At 41.3% G+C, this 27206-nt stretch overlaps 2 protein-coding genes across 4 annotated transcripts in view; both read left to right on the top strand.

Annotated features, from left to right (window-relative positions):
- Nucleotides 1–5412: 5412 nt before the first annotated feature.
- On the top strand, nucleotides 5413–22496 carry Rbm12 (RNA binding motif protein 12). Of its 2 annotated transcripts, none has more exons than NM_170598.2 (3): nucleotides 5413–5592; nucleotides 13981–14029; nucleotides 19006–22496. In NM_170598.2, the coding sequence occupies exon 3, from the start codon at nucleotides 19028–19030 to the stop codon at nucleotides 22004–22006; it is 2979 nt and encodes a 992-aa protein (NP_733486.2). In that variant the 5' UTR covers nucleotides 5413–5592; nucleotides 13981–14029; nucleotides 19006–19027; the 3' UTR covers nucleotides 22007–22496. The 2 variants fall into 2 exon arrangements, with proteins under 2 accessions (NP_733486.2, NP_083673.3); NM_029397.3 differs by having other exon boundaries at nucleotides 13949–14029.
- Nucleotides 5413–27206, top strand: part of Cpne1 (copine I) — a 40125-nt gene continuing 18331 nt past the window's right edge. The window contains exons 1-2 of one of the 2 annotated variants that reach the window (NM_170588.3): nucleotides 5413–5592; nucleotides 13981–14029. The gene's annotated coding sequence lies outside the window, so the exon portion shown is untranslated. The remainder of the gene's footprint in view (nucleotides 5593–13980; nucleotides 14030–27206) is intronic. The other variant, NM_170590.3, reaches the window with a different exon arrangement.

Genomic DNA, 27206 nt, shown 5'->3' with positions numbered 1-27206 from the left:
AATTGCACGGCTTGCCCTTAGAGGCCTAAAAGCAGCAATCACCCACTTTGGGCGAAGTCCATATCTTTTAATTGTACCTTATACCGCTGCACAGGTTCAAACCTTGGCAGCCACATCTAATGATTGGGCAGTTTTAGTTACCTCCTTTTCAGGACAAATAGATAACCATTATCCAAAACATCCAATTTTACAGTTTGCCCAAAATCAATCTGTTGTTTTTCCACAAATAACAGTAAGAAACCCACTTAAAAATGGGATTGTGGTATATACTGATAGATCAAAAACTGGCATAGGTGCCTATGTGGCTAATGGTAAAGTGGTATCCAAACAATATAATAAAAATTCACCTCAAGTGGTAGAATGTTTAGTGGTTTTAGAAGTTTTAAAAACCTTTTTAGAACCCCTTAATATTGTGTCAGATTCCTGTTATGTGGTTAATGCAGTAAATCTTTTAGAAGTGGCTGGAGTGATTAAGCCTTCCAGTAGAGTTGCCAATATTTTTCAGCAGATACAATTAGTTTTGTTATCTAGAAGATTTCCTGTTTATATTACTCATGTTAGAGCCCATTCAGGCCTACCTGGCCCCATGGCTCTGGAAAATGATTTGGCAGATAAGGCCACTAAAGTGGTGGCTGCTGCCCTATCATCCCCGGTAGAGGCTGCAAGAAATTTTCATAACAATTTTCATGTGACGGCTGAAACATTACGCAGTCGTTTCTCCTTGACAAGAAAAGAAGCCCGTGACATTGTTACTCAATGTCAAAGCTGCTGTGAGTTCTTGCCAGTTCCTCATGTGGGAATTAACCCACGCGGTATTCGACCTCTACAGGTCTGGCAAATGGATGTTACACATGTTTCTTCCTTTAGAAAACTTCAATATCTCCATGTGTCCATTGACACATGTTCTGGCATCATGTTTGCTTCTCCGTTAACCGGAAAAAAAGCCTCACATATGATTCAACATTGCCTTGAGACATGGAGTGCTTGGGGGAAACCCAAACTCCTTAAGACTGATAATGGACCAGCTTATACGTCTCAAAAATTTCAGCAGTTCTGCCGTAAGATGGACGTAACCCACCTGACTGGACTTCCATACAACCCTCAAGGACAGGGTATTGTTGAGCGTGCGCATCGCACCCTCAAAGCCTATCTTATAAAACAGAAGAGGGGAATTGAAGAGATTTTACCCCGAGCACCAAGAGTGTCTGTGTCTATGGCACTCTTTACACTCAATTTTTTAAATATTGATGCTCATGGCCATACTGCGACTAAACGTCATTGTACAGAGCCAGATAGGCCCAATGAGATGGTTAAATGGAAAAATGTCCTTGATAATAAATGGTATGGCCTGGATCCTATTTTGATAAGATCCAGGGGAGCTATCTGTGTTTTCCCACAGAATGAAGACAACCCATTTTGGATACCAGAAAGACTCACCCGAAAAATCCAGACTGACCAAGGGAATACTGATGTCCCTCGTCTTGGTGATGTCCAGGGCGTCAATAATAAAGAGAGAGCAGCGTTGGGGGATAATGTCGACATTTCCACTCCCAATGACGGTGATGTATAATGCTCAAGTATTCTCCTGCCTTTTTACACTAACTAGGAACTGGGTTTAGCCTTGATTCAGACAGCCTTGGCTCTGTCTGGACAGGTCCAGACAACTGACACCATTAACACTTTGTCAGCCTCAGTGACTACAGTCATAGATAAACAGGCCTCAGCTAATGTCAAGATACAGGGAGGTCTCATGCTGGTTAATCAACTCATAGATCTTGTCTAGGAACAACTAGATGTATTATGGCAAATAGCTCAGCTGGGGTGTAAACAAAAGTTTCCGAGATTGTGTGTTACTTCCATTCAGTATGAGAAATTTACTAGGACAGCTAATTTGTCAAAAAGTCTTTTTCAGTATATGTTACAGAATTGGACGGCTGAATTTGAACAGATCCTTCGAGAATTGAGACTTCAGGTCAACTCCACGCGCTTGGACCTGTCCCTGACCAAAAGATTACCCAATTGGATCTCCTCAGCATTTCCCTTCTTTAAAGAATGGGTGGGATTAATATTATTTGGAGATACACTTTGCTGTGGATTAGTGTTGCTTCTTTGATTGGTCTGTAAGCTTAAGGCCCAAACTAGGAGAGACAAGGTGGTTATTGCCCAGGCGCTTACAGGACTAGAACATGGAGCTTCCCCTGATATATCTATGCTTAGGCAATAGGTCGCTGGCCACTCAGCTCTTACATCTCACGAGGCTAGACTCATTGCACGGGATAGAGTGAGTGTGCTTCAGCAGCCCGAGAGAGTTGCACGGCTAAGCACTGCAGTAGAAAGGCTCTACGGCATATATGAGCCTATTCTAGGGAGACATGTCATCTTTCAAGAAGGTTGAGTGTCCAAGTGTCCTTCTCTCCAGGCAAAACGACACGGGAGCAGGTCAGGGTTGCTCTGGGTAAAAGCCTGTGAGCCTAAGAGCTAATCCTGTACATGGCTCCTTTACCTACACACTGGGGATTTGACCTCTATCTCCACTCTCATTAGTTGGGTGGCCTATTTGCTCTTATTAAAAGGAAAGGGGGAGATGTTGGGAGCCGCCCCCACATTCGCCGTCACAAGATGGCGCTGACATCCTGTGTTCTAAGTGGTAAACAAATAATCTGCGCATGTGCCAAGGGTATTTTACGACTACTTGTACTCTGCTTTTCCCGTGAACGTCAGCTCGGCCATGGGCTGCAGCCAATCAGGCAGTGATGCGTCCTAGGCGAAATATAACTCTCCTAAAAAGGAGACGGGTTTCCGCCATTCTCTCTCGCTGGCATCTCTCTGGCTCTGCGCGCCCTGCGCTCTCTCGCTGCCTAAAGATGTAAACAATAGAGCGCGCTCTGCGCTTTAGCGCGCCGGAGCTCTGGCTCCTAAAGATTATTGAAGGGGCTTTCGCTTTTGGGGCTGGGGGTTTGCGCTCCTAGCTCCTGAAGATGTAAGCAATAAAGTTTTGCCGCAGAAGATTCTGGTCTGTTGTGTTCTTCCTCGTCGGGCGCGCGAACGCTATTAAGACTTACATATAATAAATAAATAAATAAATCTTAAAAAAAAATGTTGGCCTTATAAGAGTTGCCTCAGTCATAGTTTCTGTTCACAGCAGTAAATCCCTAATTAAGGCAGAAGTTGGTATTAGGTGTGGGGTATTGCTGTGATAGGCCTGACCATGTTTTTGTTGGGAGGAAGGTAGATTTTGGGGATTTGGATTTGGGAAACAGTGGAATGGTTTAAGTGGGGCTTAAAGGGCTATCCTAGGAAGAATATGGAAGACATAGGTGCTGAGGGTGATTTCAACTGTGTAGATATGGCCCAAGAGGTTTCAGTGAAGAAGAATTTCAGTATGTGGCCTAGAGACTGCTCTTGTGATATTTTGGAGAAGAATATGTCACTTTTTGCCCTTGTATGAGGAGTCTGGCTGAGGCTAAGGTAAAGGGATTTATATTAATTACATTGACAAAGGAAATCTCAAAAAAGCCCAACTTTTTTAGAGACTTTGTTCTCTGGGAAAGTCTCATGAAGAGCATTTTGAACAAGCGTAGCAAGCTTAGAAAGGAAAAAATATAAAATATCCGGTTCAGGTAGGGAAATGGAGCTGAATCCCTTGTTCAAGCAGATTAAGGGCGTGGTGACCTTGGGGCTTGGTCCTACCCAGCTAAGCTTATTGTTTATTCATTTGCCATTTAACACAGAATAGTTCTATTATATTAGGCATCATTATTACTGGGTTATTGACTTCTCTAGGACTTTTAGTCTGGAATGAACAACAATTCAGAAATGGAAGTCACAGGCTTTTGATCCTGATCTTAAGGCACAGTGACTATGAAAAGCTTAGGTCCAGACAAGGAGGTACACACCAAAATTCCAGGAGATAGAGGCAAGAAAATCTCTTTCTTTCTCTCTTTCTCTCTGTCTCTCTCCTCTCTCTCTCCATCCCTCTTATTTGCCCGCGCGCATGCGCTCTCTCTCTCTCTCTCTCTCTCTCTCTCTCTCTCTCTCTCTCTCTCTCTCTCTCTCTCTCTCGCACACACACACACACAAAATCAAGGGGCAGAGTCTGGTAGAGCCTAGGTCTCCCTGTATAATCAAATACTGGGGATTATAGGAAATATTGAAAGATATTTTACTCTTTTTATATTTATTTTTATTAATGTCTCTGTGTGAGAGTTTGTACATATTAGTGTCGCTGCCTACAGAGGCCAGAGGAGGGAGTCAGATTTGAGGCTGGAGTTACAGGAGGTTGTGAGCCACTCCATGTAGCTCATAGAATTTAAGATGCCAGGAAGAGCAGTATGAGCTTTTAACCTTTGAGACATCTCTCCAGCCCCATGGCAGAAGAATATTTTCTCTTCCTTCCTTCCTTCCTTCCTTCCTTCCTTCCTTCCTTCCTTCCTTTCTTCCTTTCTCTCTCTCTCTCTCTCTCTCTCTCTCTCTCTCTCTCTCTCTCTCTCTCTCTCTCTCTCTCTCTCTCTCTCTCTTTCTTTCTTTCTTTCTTTCTTTCTTTCTTTCTTTCTTTCTTTCTTTCTGTGTGTGTTTAAGACAGGGTTTCTCTGTGTAGTGCTGGCTGGTCTCAAACTCAGAAATCTGCCTGCCTCTGCCTCCCAAGTGCGGGGATTAGAGGCTTGTGCCACCACTGCCAAGCAGGATTATTTTCTCTTTCTTTCTTTCTTTCTTTCTTTCTTTCTTTCTTTCTTTCTTTCTTTCTTTCTTTCTTTCTTTCTTTCTTTCTTTCTTTCTTTCTTTCTTTCTTTCTCTTCCTTCCTTCCTTCCTTTTTCTTTCTTTCTTTCTTTCTTTTCTTTCTCTCTCTTTCTTTCTCTTTCTTTCTTTCTTTCTTTCTTTCTTTCTTTCTTTCTTTCTTTCTTTCTTTCTTTCTTTCTTTCTTTCTTTCTTTCTTTCTTTCTTTCTTTCTTTCTTTCTTTCTTTCTTTCTTTCTTTCTTTCTTTCTTTCTTTCTTTTTTGGTTTTTCGAGACAGGGTTTCTCTGTATAGTCCTGGCTGTCCTGGAACTCACTCTGTAGCCCAGGCTGGCCTCGAACTCAGAATTCGCCTGCCTCTGCCTCCCATTTTTTTTTTTTTCAATAGTCAAAAAAAGGTTCAAGCTTTTGCTTCTTGGTGCGTTTAATCCTCAAGACAGTTCTGCAGTGAAGGCATTGTTTTTCTCCCTTCACGGGGGTCTCCAAGAGCCAAAGGAGCCTGTACTTTAAAAGCTCTGCAAGGAACCTTGGACAATAGCTTCAGGTCTGACTTTGCAAACAGCTACTAAAATACCGGGTTCACCACAAATACCTGCAACTTCCGAGCTTTTGCCCCCACCCCAAATCCTCAGCGCGCCTGCGTCTCCCATCAGGTGACGTCGGCAGCGGCGCCCCGCCTACTCCGGGAACGCGGAGCGCCGGAGCGGGCGGGCGGCCATTTTGTGAAGCGGCTGTGGAGGTGTTGGCTGCAGTGGGCTCCGGGAAAGCCGTTCGGGCTGGGGCTGTCGGCCGCAGGGCTGAGGCACTCGCGCGGGGGGTAACTCGGGTCTGGGTTCTGGTGCCGCGCAAGCTCTCCCCGGTAAGACTCCCGCAGCCCCGGAACGGGCGGGGCTGTGCGGGGCTCGAGCCGCCTCCTTGGTGCCTCGGGGCGGGGCCTTCCCAGGCCTCGGAGCCCGCGGCCGCGAGCGCCCAACACAAAGGGTCGCGGCGGGGCTGCGGGGGTCCTGGGGCGCCGCTCACGCTCCGGGGCCTCCGAGGATGCGAAAGGTGGAGTCTGCGTGCCGAAGTGGGAGCAGGGCCTTAGCGGGGATGCCCGGTGGTCCTGAGAGGGGAAGCGGCCAGCATCGGGTGGCCTCGCGGCCTGCGAACTACCGGGTCGGGGGGGGGGGGATTGCGATGAAAACGCCTGCACGCTTAGTGGGGAAGGCTTCGTTGGCTTTAAGCGGGAACGAGGTTTTAACTCTCACCTCTGCCCCGAAGTGAAGAGGTCCTAGTGGCCTATGACCTGCAAAAGTGGACTACACTAGGGACATTCCTATGGGGAGGAAAGGTGTCCTGGGAGGCTGGGAACCGGTCGCTTTTAGGGCCTGGAGGTGCAGGGATTGCAGTGTATAGCTTCCTAGGTCTAGCGCTGAGGAGGGGCTTCCTAAGTGTAGGTGATTGGAGCCGCCCTGTAGGTCGGAGAGGCTTGAAGAATTGTAGCTAGGATGGCTGGTCCTTGATTCCCAACTAGGGGAGGGGCTGCTATCTGCAGCACCTTTGGGAGTTGGAGGAAGGAGGGTGGGTGTCTTAGATAGCTTACTTACTGTCTGAAGGTTGGCGGCGCCACTTTGCAGCCGCGTAAAATAGAAGGAAAGGCATTTTAAAGATCTACAGGTTAGTATTGGGGTATGGACTAACGTAGCAGGTTGGAGTGCCCGTGTTAGTAAGCGAGTTAGTAACCTAAGTGTGTGTTTTATTGGAAGTTCTAAGGAGTCCCCTGTGGTTTATTCAAGTGCTAAAGATCCATTCATTCTGGTAGATAAAGTTGCGAATTACAGGCTGTGTTGCAGAAGTATTCTGGGTCCTAAAGCCTTCTTGGCTCCTAGATTCCGAGATGACTGAGTGTGTGCAGTTGGCAGAAACCATTTTATTGTGTACGTTAAGATTTAAGTTGATGCGAATCTTATTATATGACTTGGTGGGAAAAAACTAGGATGGATGGCAACTCAAGGGAGAGACTATTTCTTTCAGGGCTTTTTGGATAGTTTGAGCTGTAATTTTTGGTGAACTTCAGTCTTAGAAACAAAAATTGTCCGGGACCTTGTTAACCATTGTATACTGTTAAAATGTTAAAGAGCGTTTGCAGTTGGAAAAAAATCCTACAAAAAAATCTTTATTTAAAAAAAATAGGTAAATAAAACTGATGTACTTGTTTTTGAAACTTGTTGCTTTTGATGAGATGGAGACTTTTGGATTTGTAGAAAGTGATTGTGGAAGAACTGTTCACATAACTTCGAATATAATTTTGGAAGGAAATGAAATGTTTGTGTTTAGGTGATTTCACAAGGCGTATTGGATAGTTTATCAAAACGTGTTATATTTTTATATCACCTTGTGTTTGATTAAATGTTGGTCACTGTGGATTGTAATGTATAATTTTATGTTCGGATCTGAGACCATCAAACCACTGTGGTGGTTACTGCTCTAGGCTACTAGTTATATACTTTAGGCTTCTTTTACAATTTTGTGGCATGTTGAATGTTTTGATTGGTTGCATATTGAACATTTGGGAGTTGTTGGTACAGTTCTTAGGTGTAAAACTTATTATATCATTAAACTTCTGTTTTATACTGTGTGCCAGATGCTAGACCCCACTGCCAGTCAGAAAGTCCCACTTGAGTTTGCAGAGAGCTGCTGTGCTGTTTGGATCTTGGGGGTTTGCTTGTTTGTTCCTCACTGGCCATAGGATCTTGTAACTTAGACTCACATTGAACTCTTAAGTTGGTGGAGTCACTAGTAACAGTTGACTTTTGATACTTAGTTAGAATACATGATTTTTTTTTCTGAAAATGTAATTAGTTTTACATTCTATACTAATTTCTAAATCTCCCCCTAAAATGCAGAGTCCACCTTAAAAATCTAAAACCTAGCCTACAGTTTTTGAGTGAGTAGGTATTTGCCTGTCTTCATGCCTGGTGTTCTCAGAGGCCAGAAGAGAGGGGGTCGAATCTGGAGTTACAGAAGGTTGTGAGCTGCCTGCCCTGTGGGTGCAGGGAGTCATGGAGCCTCTGGAAGAGCAGCCAGTGATCTTAACCACTGGGCAGATTCTCCAGCCCTCTCCTCTACATAGTTGTAATAAATACTAATTAAAATGAGTGCTCACTAAAAGTTGTAGGCAGACTAAACAGAAAAGTAATTTCACTTGTAGTTCCAGCAGCTTTACTGCCAACCACCTATGTACCTTTGGTTTGCAGAGTTTTACGTTTAAAGCTAGCTTTTAAGACTAAAAGCCATAGTGAAAGAAAATGTGGTTACTTAAGCTAGAAGTAATATTTTTATTTTGAAGTATAAATGAATAAAAATTTATTTATTTCAAGACAGGGTTTCTCTGTGTAGTCCTGGGACTCTCTGTGTAGACCAGGCTGGCCTTGAATTCAGAAATCCTCCTGCCTCTGCCTCGAAAGTGCTGGGATTAAAGACCTGCACCACCACTGCCCGGCTAAAAAGGATATTTTTGTTGGTATCATTAATAACAGTATTAAATTTTTTTGGCAGGAGGAACATCTTATTTACAAATGTCTTGATTTGCTGCCTGAGCACTAGATGAGAAATTAACATGAACATTCAACATTTTACATTTTATCAGTGTCAGAAAAATGTATTTATAAGGATGGTTCCAGGATCTGAAGTGTGTTTTATCTGATAATGGGGGGAGGGGGCAAACTTAAAGGGATGAAGCTGTGGTTTCATGATTTCTTTGGTGATGGGATTACACTGCTGATAACATTGTGCCCATTGTAAATAGAGGCTTTGTTGCTGATCTTTGAGGCGAACCTTTAAGAGGTTGTTGGGATTTTTGTTTCTTTTGGATCTTAAGTGTGTGGTTCTGCTTTGCCCTGATTGTTGTCAGGTAAAGGTTGGTGACTTCACAACATGAAATTTACCTTCTCAGTGTTGATTGCCAGAGAGAGTGGAAATACTGGAGTTTTAGTTTGTTCCTGTTCTTTGTAACTAAAAGGTTTGTTGATGAACATTTTACTCTGAAGTTTCAAATAATTGGAATGGCTAGTAAAATAAATTTATCTTGTTAATATGCAAGTACTTACCATTTTTCCCTGTTTTCTGTTGTGCTGAAGAACCATCTGTTAGGAAATGAAGTGAAAAATGCAGTAACGCAGCTTGCTGTCTTAGGGCTTCTGAACTGTGTGGACTTGTGGCTAACTTTCTCCTGGCCTGTCCCTATATTTTATATGTAGATAAAATGTTTATAAGACACTCTCTGTTGTAGTCCAGACCAACCTCAAACTTTTTTTTTTTTTTTTTTTTGAGGCAGGGTTTCTCTCTGTAGCCCTGGCTGTCCTGGAACTCACTCTATAAACCAGGCTGGCCTCGAACTCAGAAATCCGCCTGCCTCTGCCTCCCGAGTGCTGGGATTAAAGGCGTGCGCCACCATGCCTGGCCCAACCTCAAACTCTTTTTCTTTGTCCCTCTGCCTCTTAAATGCTAGCATTACAGGTGCGTTATATCTAGCTACAGTACCTATTTATATATTTTAAGAAAGGGTCTCATTGCCTGCCCCTGCCTCTATGCTTGTTTTGGACTTTTTTGTATTTTTTTTTTTTTTTTTTTTTGAGATAGGATTTCCCTGGGTATCCCTGGATATGCTGGTGCTCTGTAGATCAGGCTGGCCTTGAATTCAGAGATCTGTGAGCCTCTGCCTTCCTTGAGTCCTGGAATTAAAGGTGTGTAGCCTTCTCCTATCACTTTTTTTTTTAATAGAATTATTTTAATTATGTTTTTCCAAAGTTCACCAGAACTCAGGTGAGCGGAATAGATTTTTAAATTTGGGATCCTGTGTTCAATTAGGATCTAGCTCACATTTTAACACACAGGAATAAACAGGCTCTGGGAAAACAGTGCTGGCTCCGTTCATTTGTGATCGTGGGGCTGGAGAGATGGCTCAGGAATTAAGAACACTGGGTACTCTTTTCAAAAAACCAAGGTTCAATCCCAGAACTTAAACAGCAAGCCACAGACATTGTTAACACCAGTTCCACGTGATATGATACCCTCTTTCTGGGCTTTGTCAGTACTGTGTGCGTGTGATACACAGATATGCAGTATCTAGGCAGAACATCCATACCTGTATAACAATACTTTTTTTTGAGCTAATAAAAATTATTGGTCTTTACAAAGTGAGATTTGAGACAAAAATGCTAGTTTTCAGTTTCCATCTGACTTACTTGTGAAGGAAGAGCCGTAGTTAAAAAAAGGTACTGGTATTTAGCCTTGATGTGTATACTTTTCCTTGGTGTGGGGATGCTTCTGATGGTGTTTCTTGTATGTAGATTGGCTCTGTTCTGTAAGTTGAACACAAAAGTTAAACTACACGTTTACGCAGATCAGCTGGGCTTTCAACATTTCTCCCCCCCCCCTTTTTTTTTTTTTTAAGATTTATTTATTGTGCCGGGCGTGGTGGTGCACGCCTTTAATCCCAGCACTCGGGAGGCAGAGGCAGGCAGATTTCTGAGTTTGAGGCCAGCCTGGTCTACAGAGTGAGTTCTAGAACAGCCAGGGCTATAAAAAGATTTATTTATTGTTATATGTGAGTACACTCATCAGGTCTCATTAGAGATGGTTGTGAGCCATCATGTGGTTGGTGGGGATTGTACTCAGGACCTCTGGAAGAGCAGTCAGTGCTCTTTAATCACTGAGCCATCTCTCCAGCCCTCAACATTTCTTAATGTAATAAGAATTTTCCTTATTGTTAATGGTTTTGGAACCTTGAGTATGACTGGCTAGCCTAAATTTGACCTTCTCAGGATGGCCGTGGGGTATCTTCTTGTGTTTGAAAGGGAAAAAAGAGTTAGGAAACTCAGTTCTCTAATGTGTGGGAGACGTGCCCAGGCCCATACCTTGTGTTTGTTCTTACTTGGTTTTTCTGCTCTCATTACATTACATCCTGGCTGGACTTGAATTCACTATGTAGTCCATTCTGATTTCGAACCCAGGCTTCTCCTGCCTCTTGCTCCTGAAGCAGTGAGGTTACAGGAATATAGTGCTACACCCTGTTATGCCAGACCTTTCAAATTAGAATCTCTAATAGGTGTCAGATGTTTAACACAAAAATTAACTAGAAAATTACCCCGGCTCTTACTTAGCTCCTAGTGCTGACCTTTTATGCAGTTAGAGATAAGTATTGCAATAATTATTTTTGTTACTTTATTTAAAGCAAACCTTCTGTTTTGTATTTCCCTTTATAACTAGTTATGGAAGCTGCTAGATATAGGTTTTATTTTTGTTTGTTTTCGAAACAGTTTCTCACTGTTCTTGTCCTGGAACTCATTATAGTCCAGGCTGGCCTAAGACTCAGATCTGCCTGCCTCTGGCCACGTGCTGGGATTGAAGGTGAGTGCCACCACTCCTGGTTCAGAGAACCAAGACTTAGGTTAGGCTGTGAGATGCTGCATGGGAGTGAAGGAACTTGCCATAAAGCTTGACCATCTTGTTTCCATCTCTAGGACCCACATGGTGGAAGCAGAGGACTGAGTCTCCAAGTTGTCCTCTGACTTCCTTGCACATATGCTGTGGCTTCTGTGACCCACAGATATACTAACTAAATAAATGTAATTAAGTGGAGAGTTGTAAGAAAACAGCTGGCTAGGTTCAGAAGGTAAAGGCCAAAATCTGGGTGACCTAAGTTTGCTCCCTGGATCCCACATGAAGGAAGAAAGATTCACCTCCACGGAGTTGCTCTCTTGCCTCCACACAGTGTTGTCTGGCACATGTGCATACCTTCACAGCGTATACATGTAGACAATAATAGTTGACAAAAATCTGTATTAGGACAGATTTGTATACACCATGATAAGGATTAATGTAGTGCTCTGGCCTTTTAAAAGCTTGGGTTTTTGTTGCAAAACTCACTTTTGTGTAATATTTTAAGTTGTTAGAATATTTTTCCTTTGTCCATTAGACAAGTTCAGAATAATACTTGGGATTTTTTTTTAATTGTTTCACCTTTTGGTGATAAAAATTATTACTGTGGCTTACTTGATCTCAGAGAATATTAACAAAGTGAGTATCAATCAGATAATAAATAGTTTTGTTGCTAATCTTTGTACCAGAGAGGGGCAGGGTTTTTTCTCTTTCTCTGAATTTAGAAATAACCTGTCTGAGGCAATGGTTTAATGGGGCATGAGCTGGGAGATAGAGATGGAACCTGGGAAGTTCCGTGGGCCAGCCAACCTGGTGTATTGCAGCCAGAAAACAAAAAAAGAAGCCCTTTCTTAAGGTGGAAGGTTCAAGTACTAAGACCCAAGAGTCTCCTTGACTTCTACAAGCACACAAGAGTTTTTTTTTTTAATCATTAATTTTTTAAAAAGATTTATTTTATGTATATGAAACACCATTGCTCTCTTCAGACACACCAGAAGAGGGCCTCAGATCTCATTACAGATGGTTGTGAGCCACCATGTGGTTGCTGGGAATTGAACTCAGGACTTCTGGAGGAACAGTCAGTGCGCTTAACCACTGAGACATCTCACCAGCCCTTAAATCGCTATTTTTTAAAATGATGGCACATACCTATAATGCCAGCATGTGAGACCTTCCCCCAAAACAACACCTTTCAGTGGATCATGGTGGCACATGCCTCTAGCACTTGAGAGATGGAGATAGGAGGATCAATAAAGGCCAGTCTCAGCTACTTACTGAGTTTGCAGCTAGGTTGGGCTGCCTGAGACTTGTCTCTAAAACAAAACCAAACTGGTGTAGTTGAGCTAGGAGGATCACCAGCCTGATTTAAAAAGTAGAATAGGACTGATAAGATGACTCTACTTGGTGCCAGCCATAATGGTCTGAGTTTTAACTACGACCCACATGGTAGAGGGTGAGAAGCAACTTTTAAGAGTTGTCGTCTGACCTCCACATGCACTCTGTGGCACAGTGTACTTAACATACACAAAACATGTACATATAATAAATTAAAAATAGAATATTGAGCAGAGGGTTCTGCTCAATAGTAGGTTTGCCTAAAATGTGTTAGGTTTTTCGTTCAGTCTGGGACTGCTATGATATACGCCCCCCGCCCCTGAAAAGGTTAAAAAGTAAAAGTACATTTTAAAATGACCTTTTAAGAATAATTATAGGGCTATAGAGAGGACTCAGCAGTTAAGAGCATGGGCTGCTCTTCTCGAGGATCTGAGTTTGTTTCTCTGCACCTACTTGGTGGCCTACAACTGTCTGCAGTAGCAGTCCCAGGGGATCTAAAGCTCTCTGGCCTCTAGACGCCAGGCATGGACATGGTGCACAGATATAAACACAAGCAAAAACCTGTACACAGAGATTAAGGTTAAAAGAAATTAGTTGTTTGGTATATATGTTACTTGTGAATTGTTAATAACTTAACTAGTTTGGAAATAATTACCCTGAGAGATAAGTACCCTGTTACCTGTGTGTGCTTTGGAAAGTGTCATTATATATTAAGACATTTGCTGGAAAAATACTTTTTTTGTGAGACGGGGATTTGTTGTTGGCCTAGGTTGGACTTAGAACTTAGTATGTAGCCCAGGCTAGTCTTAGACTTAATAGTAGTATTTTAGCGTCTGCTTCTAGAGTACTGGGGTTACAGTTGTGCTTTAGATAATTTTTAAACAAGTTTTTTTGGGGAATTACGTTCAAATAAATCTCTCCAAATGTGTTGAGTATCAGTAGAATTAGTTCTTAGAGTTTGAACTTGCATTTCAGTTGTTTTGTGATCTATAATATTATGATGCAGAGGTAATCTATTTGAAAGAGTCATTGCGGTGATGTCTGTGAGTGTCCCACATTGATGGCAGTTGTCCAGGAATTGTTGTGCTTCTTTTTCAGAAGTTTGTGAGACTTGTTGATAGACCTTTTTGGATTGTACAAATGTTAAGTGATAAGGCAATTACTACCTGAAGTGGAACTTTAGTACTGTTTTAAATTAATTTTTGGCTATTTTATGGCATATTCTTGATAAAACTACCTGATGGCGTTTTCTTGATAGAATGATTTTCAGACTCGAAAGCAACATCAAATTAAGAATATGTTTGGGATTTTGGTGTCACTTTTCTTAAAAACAAAACAAAACTATATATTCTTCGAAATACTCTGCTGGTTTCTGACTCTTCTTCATAAATACAGTTCAGTGTGGCCTGTGCGTGTTGTTTCCTGCATTGATTTTTGCCTCCATTTATTCTCTATTGCAGTCTAAAAGTTGGTTTTAATTGGTTGCCCACAGGATTGACTTGGCCTCTGCTTCTTAAGAAAATACATCTCTTGTTTTACAGGTAAGAGATTTTGAATAGGTTCATTTGTATACAAAATAAAATGTGATACCTTAAGCAGTATGAAAATAGGTGTAGTAAACTCTGTGTGTGCTGGTGTGTATGTGGGTGTGCTTACTGAGCGATGAGAGTGGGAGGAATCGTTGTTTCCTGAGAGTCTATTTTATTTATGTATATGTTTCTTACTTCTAGGTAGTGAGCTCGTGCGCCATCCCCCATAGCATTATGATGATACAGATTCCATTTCTTCTTGGCATGGTTACTTACAGTCCTAGAAATACAGGTGTAGATGCTAGGTTATGGTTTGTACAACACAAATTTTAGACCTTTTGTTGGAGGGACCAAGCTAGATAGGTTTAAGATTTGCTTTCAACCAAGTACTTAGTTAGTAGCAGAATAGCAGATATTTCTTTGTATTTTTCAGAACCTAAGATGGTTTAGGAGTAGATCCTGTACTCTAGCCTTTCCTAGCTGGCACTCTTAGGTTATTAATAATCGGGATGTTTTCATTGGGTTCATTGTACCGACTTTCAGCAAATCTCTTAGCAATATGGCTTAGAAACTTACATGAATGTAATTTAGGCTTGTGTTCTGGGGACCATTTTAAGGTTTTTTTCTCTTTTCTTTTCTTTTCTTTTCTTTTCTTTTCTTTTCTTTTCTTTTCTTTTCTTTTCTTTTCTTTTCTTTTTTTTTCTTTTTTTTTTTTTTTCCCAGACAGGGTTTCTCAATGTAGCCCTGGCTGTCCTGGAACTCACTCTGTAGACCAGGCTGGCCTCAAACTCAGAAATCTGCCTGCCTCTGCCTCCACCTTCCAAGTGCTGAGATAAAAGGCGTGTGCCATCACTGTCCGGCTCTCATCTTACTCTTTTTTTTTTTTTTAAAGATTTATTTATTACATGTAAGTACACTGTAGCTGTCTTCAGACACTCCAGAAGAGGGCGTCAGATCTCGTTACAGATGGTTGTGAGCCACCATGTGGTTGCTGGGATTTGAACTCTGGACCTTTGGAAGAGCAGTCGGGTGCTCTTACCCACTGAGCCATCTCACCAGCCCCCTCTCATCTTATTCTTAAGTTATAAACTAAAGCATTTTTCCCCCCTTAGGTTTTGAACACCTGGCTTACCTATGATACTACCCCTCATAGAAAGTGATGAAATATTTTTTTGAAGTTGGCCATAGTGCCATTATGATTTGCACATAAACATGTTTCAGATTCAGTAAGGGATGTGAATTTGACTCAGTTATTTGGAAATGTGCTGATATTCTTCCATATTACAATGCTAAATAGAAAATAGAAGGTCTGTTGGTGATGATCTTTGTTGTGTATGTTATTTTTTTTTAATAGTTGTGTGTGTGTGTGTGTGTGTGTGTGTGTGTGTGTGTGTGTGTGTGTAGGAACTGGCACTTGCAGTGACACACGTGTGAAGGTCACAGGGAAGTTCGCAGAAGTCGGTTGTTTCTTTCTTCCAGGTGGACTCCAGGGATCCAACTCAGGTCACTTGAGCCTTCTTCCCAGTCCTCTTGTTGACTCTTACAGACCATACCTAAAAAAGCTTTACTTACCCACCCCACCTCTGATTCTAGCGCCAGTCCGTCATTCTTGCTTACATTTGAAAATTGCTTTTTATCTTTGTATATCAGTGTAAGAATATGGAATCAGTGGTAGAGTTTGCTTAACAAGAACAAAGCTCTGGTTCGGTCTGCAGTGTAACATAAATTGGATATGGGGTAGCACATCCCAGTGCTAGGGAGAAAGGAAGGAAGGAAGATTCTAAATATATAATGTGGCTGTATTTGATTTATGAACTTTTTTCAGGTGTATAAACAATGAGATGAGTTTTGTTGTTTTAGGCTGTCAAGAGTGGGGTGCACACCTTTTAATCCCAGCACTCAAGAGGTGGAGGCAGAGGCAGGTGGATCTCTGGGATTTGGAGGACAGGCTACTTTCCTTAGGGAGTTCCAGTGCTACAATGTAAGAACATTTCAGAATAAATGAGAGAGAAGGGGAATCTGTGTTGAAAAAGAAAAAGGAAAACCAAAACAACTGTCAAAACTAAACAATATATTTCTATTTTGTATATAGTAATTATAATATTGTTGATACAATTAGATTTTATTACAGTAAATTGGAGTTCATACAGTATTTGACATTGAAGAATTTCTTCCATTTATTGTGTTAAGTCTTAGAGCTTATAGCAGGAAGCCTTGTTCCTTCTAATGTTCTTACTTGAGAAATTATTAAACCAGATCTCAAGGAATTAACATTTCCCTGAGCACTCAGAACCAGCTTGATATTTAAAACTTGATTGATCACATTAGTTTCAAATGATCATTTTTCCAATCCCCAAATTTTAATTCCCATTCTTTTAAAAGTTGTAGATGCAATTAAAATTGAAATGGAAATCCTGTCAGGTACTGGAATGGCAACAGGAACAACAAACAAATAAATGGAAATCTTGAAATCAAATTTGGACCTGGGAGAAACTTCTTTAAGATTTCTTTTAAAATATTAAAACTATTTTTTAAAAAAGATTTAATTATGAGTGTTGGCATGTCTTTGAGTTAGTAATATGCACATGAGTGCAGGTTCTTGTGCAAGCCAGAGGAGTTAGATCCCCTGGAGCTGGAATTAAAAAGCAGCTTTAAGCCTTCTGACATGGTGCTTGGAACTGAACTCCCTAGATGAGCAGTTTGAGCTCTTAACTGCGGAGCTATTTTATTTTCATTTCATGTGTATGAGTGGTTGCCTGCATGTATGTATACGTACCTGGCAAGGCCAGAAGAAGGTGTTGGAGTCCCTGGAAGTGAAGTAATAGGTGGTGAGCCACTACATGGATGTTGAAAACTTAACCTGGGTCCACTGCAGAAACAAGTGATTTTAACCATTGAACCATTGCTCCAGGCCCTCTTACTATTTTTGAAACAGTCTCATGTATCTCAGGTTGGCCTTATGTAGCCAAGGATGACTTTGAATTGATCATCCTTTAACTAATAGTGATAGAATTACAAGTATATGCCTCCATGCTCAGTTTATGAGGTGCTGGGATTGACCTCAGAGCCTCATGGATACCACGCAAGTATCAACTAAGCTACATTTCCAGCCCATGTTACTACTTTTTGTGTTTTGAGACAGTGTCTCACTATGTAGGTCTTGCTGGCCTGGAATTCACTGTAGACAAGGCTGTCTTCAGACTCACAGATACCTGCTTGCCTCTGCCTCCTGGGTGCTGGGATTAAAGGTGAATGTCACCACAGCCAGATTTGTCTGCCTCCTGAGTGTTGCTAATAATAATAATAATAACTTTACATACATGAGTATTTTGCTATGTATAGAAGTGTACTGTATGTGCCTTGGTGCCCAAGGAGGACAGGAAAGGGCGCTCCTTTTTTCCTGGAGCTGAGAGTGGTTGTGAGCTCAGCCTCAAACTGGTGTTCTCTTAACTGCTCAGATGTTTTTTCCAGCTGAGTGCTATTATATTGTAATTTTATAACTATTTATTTGTATGTTGTGTGTGTGTGAGAGAGAGAGGGAGGGAGGGGGATTCTCTTTAGTGGATAGGTCCTAGGGATGGAACTCTTAAGCATTTATTAGCAAGTTAAGCCATCTCATTGAGGCTCCCTTCCTCTCCCCCTTTTATTTATTTATTTTTTTGAGACAGATTTTGCTATATAAAGAGATAAGCAACCAGGTTCAACAGGAATTAAGTTGGGTTGGAGGCCCTAATAGTGAATTGTGCATTAATCTGTATAATTTGTGGTCTTGGTCTTGAATTCCTCCTGCCTCAACTGCTCAAATGCTGAGATAATTGATACTCGCTGAGCATCTGTGGTGCTGGGGGTGGGTTTTGAGCTTTATGAGTGCTAGGCAAACATTCTACCAACTGATTTATGTTCCTGCCCCTGTTTTGTTCATTTGTTTGAGACTGAGTCTCACTATGAAGCCTTCCCTGGCCTGGAGCAAATGGCTTCAAACTCACAGAAATTGGCCTCCTAAGTATTGGAATTAAAGACTTATTTCACCATGCCTGGCCCCAGTTGTCTTTTTTTTTTTTTTTTTTTTTTTGGTAAATCCAGAAAGAGAGAAAAGGAGAGAGTGTGTGTGCATGTGAGTCTGTGTGTACAGGCAAAGGCTGGAAGAGGATGCCAATTCTTCTGTCATTCTGTGTCTTATTATCTTGAGTATCTTTCATTATACTTGGAACTAGACTTTGAGCTGGGGCTTCTAGCTAGGGTTTCAGACATATATAGCCATACCCATGTAGATGCTGGGAATAGAACTCAAGTTCTTGTGATTGTACATACAGGAAGTTCTTACCCTGAGTCACCTCTGCAACCTCAGATAGTTCTTTCTTTTACTAAAACTATAAAACATGTTAAAAGTTGTACTATGAAATATGGAATCTGTTACCATTTGAGATTTTTTTGTGCTAAGGATTGAGTGTTTGAATGCTAGGCAAACACCTACCACTCTTCCTTTGGAAATATGAACCTACTTTATGGTTTGGTATTTGTAATCCAGGAACATTCCAGTTTTTTGTTTCTTCTGGCTTTTGAGATTGAGTCCTAAAAGGTATCACTCTGATAACTATGAAATTATAAAGTTTATATGGAAGATGCTAAATCAGTTTTAAATAGTAATTTTGCTGCATCATTTACATGATTCCCCTATAGAGTTTTTGCACATTTATTTTATATCTTCCTGAAGGCTTAGTGATCTAAATGATGTGTATTATGACTTTTCTGTCCTTAGTTTTTCCTGGATCTTTGGAGTATTAGACTGAACCTCTTTATAACTATTGCCAAAATGAAAGTCTTTAGAAATTGAAATTGTTCAGATCTTTTAATTGTCTAAATTAAAGACATTGTGATAGCTTGAGGGACTGTTTGTGGGTTAATGTGGTAGCTGGTCATTCTTGCAACTAAGATCTTGGTTTCATAATAAGGAGTCTGACATGGCCGTTGCCTTTTCTCATCTGCAGGTGTGTGTGGTTTCAGCGCAGCATGGCTGTGGTCATCCGTTTGCAAGGTCTCCCAATTGTGGCGGGGACCATGGACATTCGCCACTTCTTCTCTGGATTAACCATCCCCGATGGGGGCGTGCATATTGTAGGGGGTGAACTGGGTGAGGCTTTCATCGTTTTTGCCACTGATGAAGATGCAAGGCTTGGTATGATGCGCACAGGTGGTACTATTAAAGGGTCAAAAGTAACACTATTATTGAGTAGTAAAACAGAAATGCAAAATATGATTGAACTGAGTCGTAGGCGTTTTGAAACTGCCAACTTAGATATTCCGCCAGCAAATGCTAGTAGATCAGGACCACCACCTAGCTCAGGGATGAGCAGCAGGGTGAACTTGCCAGCAATAGTACCCAACTTTAATAATCCTTCGCCAAGTGTAGTAACTGCTACCACTTCTGTTCATGAGAGCAACAAAAACATACAGACATTTTCCACAGCCAGCGTAGGAACCGCTCCTCCAAGCATGGGGACTTCTTTTGGGAGCCCAACGTTCAGTTCAACCATTCCAAGTACAGCTTCTCCAATGAACACGGTCCCACCGCCACCGATTCCTCCAATCCCAGCGATGCCATCTTTGCCACCGCTGCCATCCATTCCCCCAATACCAGTTCCTCCTCCGGTACCAACATTGCCTCCTGTGCCACCTGTTCCTCCCATTCCCCCAGTCCCTTCGGTGCCACCTATGACCACACTGCCTCCTATGTCAGGCATGCCACCCTTGAATCCACCACCTGTGGCACCTTTACCTGCTGGAATGAATGGCTCTGGAGCACCTATCGGTCTGAACAATAATATGAATCCTGTGTTTCTGGGTCCATTAAATCCTGTTAACTCTATACAGATGAATTCTCAAAGCAGCGTGAAGTCTCTTCCCATCAACCCTGATGATCTGTATGTGAGTGTGCATGGAATGCCCTTTTCTGCAATGGAAAATGATGTCAGAGAGTTTTTCCATGGGCTCCGAGTCGATGCAGTGCATTTGTTAAAAGATCATGTAGGTCGAAATAATGGGAATGGATTGGTTAAGTTTCTCTCCCCTCAAGATACATTTGAAGCTTTGAAACGGAACAGAATGCTGATGATTCAACGCTATGTGGAAGTCAGTCCTGCCACAGAGAGACAGTGGGTAGCTGCTGGAGGTCATATCACTTTTAAGCAAAGTATGGGGCCTTCTGGACAAGCCCACCCTCCTCCACAGACACTTCCAAGGTCAAAATCGCCCAGTGGGCAGAAAAGGTCAAGATCAAGATCACCACATGAGGCTGGCTTTTGTGTTTACTTAAAAGGGCTACCATTTGAAGCAGAAAACAAACATGTCATTGATTTTTTTAAGAAGTTGGATATTGTGGAAGATAGTATTTATATAGCTTATGGACCCAATGGGAAAGCAACTGGTGAAGGCTTTGTAGAATTTAGGAATGATGCTGACTATAAGGCTGCTCTCTGTCGTCATAAACAATACATGGGCAATCGCTTTATTCAAGTTCATCCAATAACTAAGAAAGGTATGCTTGAAAAGATAGATATGATTCGAAAACGACTTCAGAACTTCAGCTATGACCAGAGGGAACTGGTGTTAAATCCAGAGGGGGAAGTCAGTTCTGCCAAAGTCTGTGCCCATATAACAAACATTCCATTCAGCATCACCAAGATGGATGTTCTTCAGTTCCTAGAAGGAATCCCAGTGGATGAGAGTGCTGTGCATGTTCTTGTTGATAACAATGGGCAAGGTCTAGGGCAAGCATTGGTTCAGTTTAAAACTGAAGATGACGCACATAAATCTGAACACTTACACCGTAAAAAGCTGAATGGGAGAGAAGCTTTTGTTCATATAGTTACCCTAGAAGATATGAGAGAGATTGAGAAAAATCCCCCAGCCCAAGGAAAAAAGGGTCTAAAGATATCTGTTCCAGGTAATCCTGCAGTACCAGTGATACCTAGTGCAGGGATGCCTGCTGCTGGAATTCCCACTGCCGGGATACCAGGGGCTGGATTGCCTAGTGCTGGAATGCCTGGTGCTGGGATGCCCAGCTCTGGAATGCCTGGTCCTGGAATGCCCGGTCCCGGAATACCCGGTGCGGGAATACCTGGTCCCGCAATGCCTGGTCCTGCAATGCCTGGTCCCGCAATGCCTGGTCCCGCAATGCCCGGTCCCGCAATGCCCGGTCCCGCAATGCCCGGTCCCGCAATGCCCGGTCCCGCAATGCCCGGTCCCGCAATACCTGGTCCCGCAATACCTGGTCCCGCAATACCTGGTGCTGGCATCCCCAGTGCAGGAGGAGAAGAGCATGTCTTCTTGACTGTAGGATCAAAGGAGGCCAATAATGGGCCACCATTTAACTTCCCTGGTAATTTTGGTGGGCCCAATGCCTTTGGGCCACCACTCCCCCCTCCAGGATTAGGGGGTGCCTTTGGTGATGTTAGGCCTGTTATGCCTTCGGTTGGAAATAGTGGTTTGCCTGGCCTAGGACTGGAAGTTCCAGGTTTTGGAGGTGCACCAAATAATATAAGTGGGCCATCAGGATTTGGGGGGATCCCTCAGAACTTTGGAAATGGCCCAGGTAGTTTAAATGCTCCTCCTGGTTTTGGAAGTGGACCCCCTGGTCTTGGAAGTGTTCCTGGGCATTTGAGTGGGCCTCCAGCCTTTGGGCCTGGGCCTGGGCCTGGCCCAATCCATATTGGGGGTCCCCCTGGCTTTGGAGCTAGCTCTGGAAAACCAGGACCTACAATAATTAAGGTGCAGAACATGCCTTTTACTGTATCTATTGATGAAATTTTAGATTTCTTTTATGGTTATCAAGTAATTCCAGGTTCAGTATGTTTAAAATACAATGAAAAAGGTATGCCTACAGGTGAAGCCATGGTGGCCTTTGAATCTCGGGATGAAGCCACAGCTGCTGTCATTGACTTAAATGATAGGCCTATAGGTTCAAGAAAGGTAAAACTTGTTTTAGGGTAGCCGTTCACATCAGTTCCTTATGGGGTATATCTTTATTTTGCTGTGATTAATGCATCCAGATTGTTTTCCTAGTAGTTCCAGGTTAGAACCTGTGGATTGTTTCAATTGCAGATAGATTGGTTTCTATAACACAGAGCATTGGTTGGCTGTTTTACAACTCACAGAATAAACATTGCAATTTGTTACAGTAAAGCTATCTGGAGAGAACACAAAAATAATTTTGGCATACAGTAGAGACCATTTGTAATTCTCGATGATCAAGGAATCTAGATTGGTTTTCTTTTATACCACATGGGATGAAGAAAATTGAAACGTATAAATAGAAACGTGAGTAGAGCTCGTGGAGGGGGCTCATGCCAGTGATGGCATTGGAAGTTGGCTACTTTTGCCATTTGTTTTAAAGCTGGACATACTTGCTTTGTTATAGGGTCAAAGCTTTGTCTGAAACCTTCATTTTCTTTTAAAATTGAATAAAGTCTCTGTATCCAGATTCATTGTATGTACCTTTATTGCTTCTGGAGGGTTCTTGCTGTATAGACGGCCCTGCTTCAGTGTTGCTGCTTCATCTTCCTAATTGACCACTTGTAATCAGTACACCATTTTGTTAGTTTTTCATTAATTTCTAATATAAAAACTCCACACTTGTGGTTTGTGCTAAATAACCCTGAACTTTGTGATTAATGTCACACTTATGATTGTGTGAAATGACTTTGACCATAAAAATAAACTATGGAGTCCTCTACTGACATTATTTGGTTTGACCGCCAAGTTTTATTTAGTTTAGGGAGTTTAAAATTTGTTCATATTGTTTGGATGACAATGAAAATCAGAAACCACTTAGTAATCAGTGTTTAGGTATTTGATTTGAAATCCTTTACTGTGATGGACTAATTTAGCAAATTGTTTTTGTCCCAATTTATGTGAATTTTGGAACAAAGAGATTCATAGGAAAGAGCATTGTATTTCGGAGTATAAAACTGAAATGAAAGTGGTAGTTTTGTTAGCAGTAGTAGTGCAGAATGAAAGATCCTTAAGTTGGATCATAGGTTGATGTGTGTTTAATTCTGTTAATTTGGAGGCTTTTTGGTGCAGTTGTTTGATCATGAGCCTGTTCACAAAAATTCTTTATGCAGAGTCTTAAGTATCAATGTCAGAAGAGAGAATTGAGGTCACTCCGTGCATTTTATATTCTTTTCCTTTTGGCAATCAGGATACTAAGATAGAATCTTCGGTTGGCTAAATGTCCTTTCCCTTAAAAGCATTTGGTTTTTCACATCTTGTTCACTGACACCTTACGGCTCTTTTTCTAAATTTAAGATGCTTGAAAGCTGTTTCACATTTCACATGACATACAGAATTGGAGATTGATGAATAATAACGGGAAATAAATAGTATCTTTCACATAATGTAGCTCTGGTTTCAAACACCAATATCGAGAAGTCTGCATTTATTTTTAAAAGAAGCATTTCTCACATACATTATATATATTATATATATATACATGTATGTATGCGTGTATACACATGCACACACAACTGTATGTATGTATGTCTATGTAGTGCCTTTTTTGTGTTCTGAGGGAGTGGTACCCTGAGGTCTCGTCGTGTAGTTTTAGAGTTAAGAGTGGCAACAGTCTCGTGTGTGGAAAGTGTGGAAAGCCTCTCCAATACTGCGATGGTCTTGGAGGAGAGACAGTATGGTGGTCTGTTCAGGGAAAGGGTTGTGCAGGCTTTGAAAAGTGGCTGCATTGTGAATCACTTGATAACTCACAAACACAATTTGCTTGAAAGATAGCTACTGCCTCAAAAAGCAATATGTTTATATGTGATGTTCTTTGTTAAGGAATCATTTCTCGTTTGAAGACATAGTGTGAACGCTTCAGAACTGTTTTGGGCTTCTTATTCCAACTGCAGGTTTATTTTCCCCATTGGAAACTGACTATATTTTAGAAAAAATGATTGTTGGAAGGTGAAAATTTTTTATCCTTTCTCACAATTTATTTTGGTTGTATCTTCGTACATGCTTATTAAATATTTCATACACTCAATTGCAACTATTTTGTTATTTCTACATCTTAGATAAATGCTAAAAAGAAAAACTTGGTTCTCACTGTTCATTAAATAAATTAAGAAAATAGTGTTGGTATAGAAATCAGAGAGAATTGTGTTCCGCATCCCTTGAATCACAACAGAGCTTGTTGTGAAATGTAACTAAATGCTCTGCCCTCTGGAACTTGAGTTTGTATGTTTGAGACAGACCTAATTGCTAAGTATATTGTTTTATCTTGTTTGGGCATTGAAGTTTTAGTTTTTGTTTTTGTTTTAATAACCATGAAAATGTGTTCTATCAAACTATTCATACCTCTCGTCAGACAATTTTTTTTTCCAGAACTAGTCTTGATATAGATTTGCATTTACGTAATTTTTCCATTTGTATGGTTATGAAGGCTTTGTAAAGCTTTGCTCAAAGTGTGTTTGTAAACACTGTCAAGGTATTCTCAATTTCATGTGTAAATTTTATTGTCTGTTTTCGGTGACTTACATTTATGGAAAAGAATATTTCATTAGGCTTAATTTGTTTCTCCTGAGTTTTTATTAGTGTTTATTTTTCTTTTGGTTTTATAGGAGTAGAGAAACCTGCAAATGTATTGTAAAATAAGCAAATTGTAAATTTTTAAAACGAGTGCCCGACTTAGCTCATAAGCATAACTTGGAGGTGTTGCCTGTGTTTATACTGTCTGGATGTACAGTTCTGTACAGTGGCTGCTGTAGGCTCTGTCTTAATGCAACAGTGTTACGTGAAACGTAGTTCCTGACTTGTTATTTTACGTTGCTAAAGCATTGACAATTAAAGCTGCACTAGGAAATGTCAACCTTACAGAGAGTAATACTTAGTGTAGCGTAGGTCAGTCTTGATCTGCTTGATGAAAATCTAGGCGTTCGTACATATATGGAAGTAAGCAAGCACTCGTGGTTTTTAGGTGGAAATACTCACCTTGCACAAAAATGAGGAAACAAAAGCTAACTCAAACTTCATTTTCCTGAACTCTGTGATTGATGACGTGTGTAAAATAAAATGCACTCAGTTTGAAAGCGTTGGAAAATGAGTGAAGACCGTAATCTGTCCAATGACTCCCAGTCTGTGCTCTGGGGACGTTTCTGGCGGTGCTCACTGAGTACCTTTCCCACTCACAATTGCCATGTGTAAGTTATTTTACTTCAGCTGTTTTACTGGCAGTTCTGTAGTCCAAACTTTTGAAATCAAGTACAGCCAAAAGGCTGTTGACAGTGTGACCACAACATTGCCAGCACATCCTACTTTGGCATCACTTAGCAATTTTTGTTTATAAAGAAGAAGTCTTGGATACTGTTCAATAAACTTGTCACAAAATAAAGGCTGATGCTTTAATGCTTTAACTGCACAGTACTTCTTTGAGGTATAATACCACATTTTGGGTTTTTGTTTTTAAGTCAAAATATTTTGTGCCTTTGGAAATGTGGATTTGGTTATCTTAGAGGTAACACTTGTTGCTTATCCTTGACTTCTAATGCTGAAGTATGAAAGAAGAGGATGCCTTGGGACGGCAGGGAGGAAACTTGATTCTAGGTCAAATCTGTGGTATCTTCGTTTTCAGAATTTCATTTTATTGTGTGTGTTTTGTTAGCTAAAGGCTTTGTTAATGTGGATTTGGAAAGAACTTGAGGACCAGATGCTGCTCCTCACCAGGGGTCTCCAAGGGTCTGTGGACTCTGATTTTCAAATACTGGTTGCAGTGGAAAAGGGCAAAAGCTTGGAGTAGGTTTTTAATTTCACTCACTGAAGCTTGGTGTTTGTATTCCTGTGTGATGGGTTTGAGGTGGGGAGGAAAAAGTAGCCAAAACAATTGCTGCTTTGTGACATTGGTGTTCTGGGTTTTGTCCCTTTCACATTTGTTCAACTTAATGAACTATTAGTAAACAAAGTTGTCCTAGACTGCTGGTTTTAAAGGCCAGGTTAGAGTTGCTAGTATTTGTGGGCTGTTTCTTACAACCATAGTTGTTGGGAAATGCTCGTCATTTTTATCTTTATCATGTAAGAGTTTAGCTTGTATTTAAATATCCTATTGTGTTAGCAAGTCCAAGCAGGCAGTCTGCTACTGAGCTAGCTGCATGTCCAGCTTTAGAAGAGCTTAGACTAATTCCAGACAGCAACTGAGAGACTTCATTGATTGTATTGCCCAGGCTACTTAGAACTGGACTCAGGCATTCTTCCCACCTTGGCTTGTGGATTAACTGGACAACAGACACAGGCTACCTTGTCTAAGTTTTTAAAAAACTGACAGTGTTGAGTAAGCATTTGCAAAATGATGGCGTGACATCAGCAGCTCTGCACACATAGACAGGGGTGGACTTGGGAGAGATCCTTTCTGGAATTTGTTCTTTTCTGCTCTCTAGCATTTTATGCAAGAAAGTATATCAGATACATATGTCACCATCCTCCCCAGAGTATTTTTTTTTCCTTAAGGAGATATGGTAGGATCTGAATTTATAAAGCGTTGCCTTTTCATGTTAAAAAATAGTTATTTTTTAATATAAAATCTGATAGGGCATGAAAGGTTCCTGTATAATAGCTTGAAGAGTGCTGTGCTAGCACGTTGGCAGTGGGGACAGTTCTATGCCCAACAACATAAGCACGTGCATCTCCTACTAAATGCTAATTCTTAATGTGCTCTTCTGGACTTAATTGTGATGTTTTGAGCTACGTTGTGTGTGTCTGAGAATCAGAAACATCCTTAAATGACGTTGGCTCCTTTTCTGGATCAACAATAACAATAAGCAACCAGTGCAGCATGCCATGCTTTCTACGTACCATTCTGCTACTGATGAATCCAGGAGAAGTGACCCTGAAGGAAACATTTCAACCTCAGGTACAGGACAACAACTTCAAAAGCACTGAGGCTGTATAGTAGGGGAGAAGTCACAGCCATGATTAGCCTTTGATGTCTGTTGGGACTCTGGGGGTTCGTTAAAGGTTAGGACATAAAACTCAGCAAATAGTTGCAGAGAAGTGGTGAATGGGGTAGAGTATTGACATCCCCGTGTCAGACATCTAGACTCTGGCCTAGGGAACAATTATTTTAAGTTTTTTTCAATAATCTGACAACCTATTTTATTTTGGAAGGAGGAAAGACAAATACAGATATTGGCATAGCCTGACTCAT

Source organism: Mus musculus, chromosome 2 (genome assembly GCF_000001635.26).
Source record: "Mus musculus strain C57BL/6J chromosome 2, GRCm38.p6 C57BL/6J".
Lineage (NCBI taxonomy): Eukaryota > Metazoa > Chordata > Mammalia > Rodentia > Muridae > Mus > Mus musculus.
This window is presented reverse-complemented; position numbering and strand designations above follow the sequence as displayed.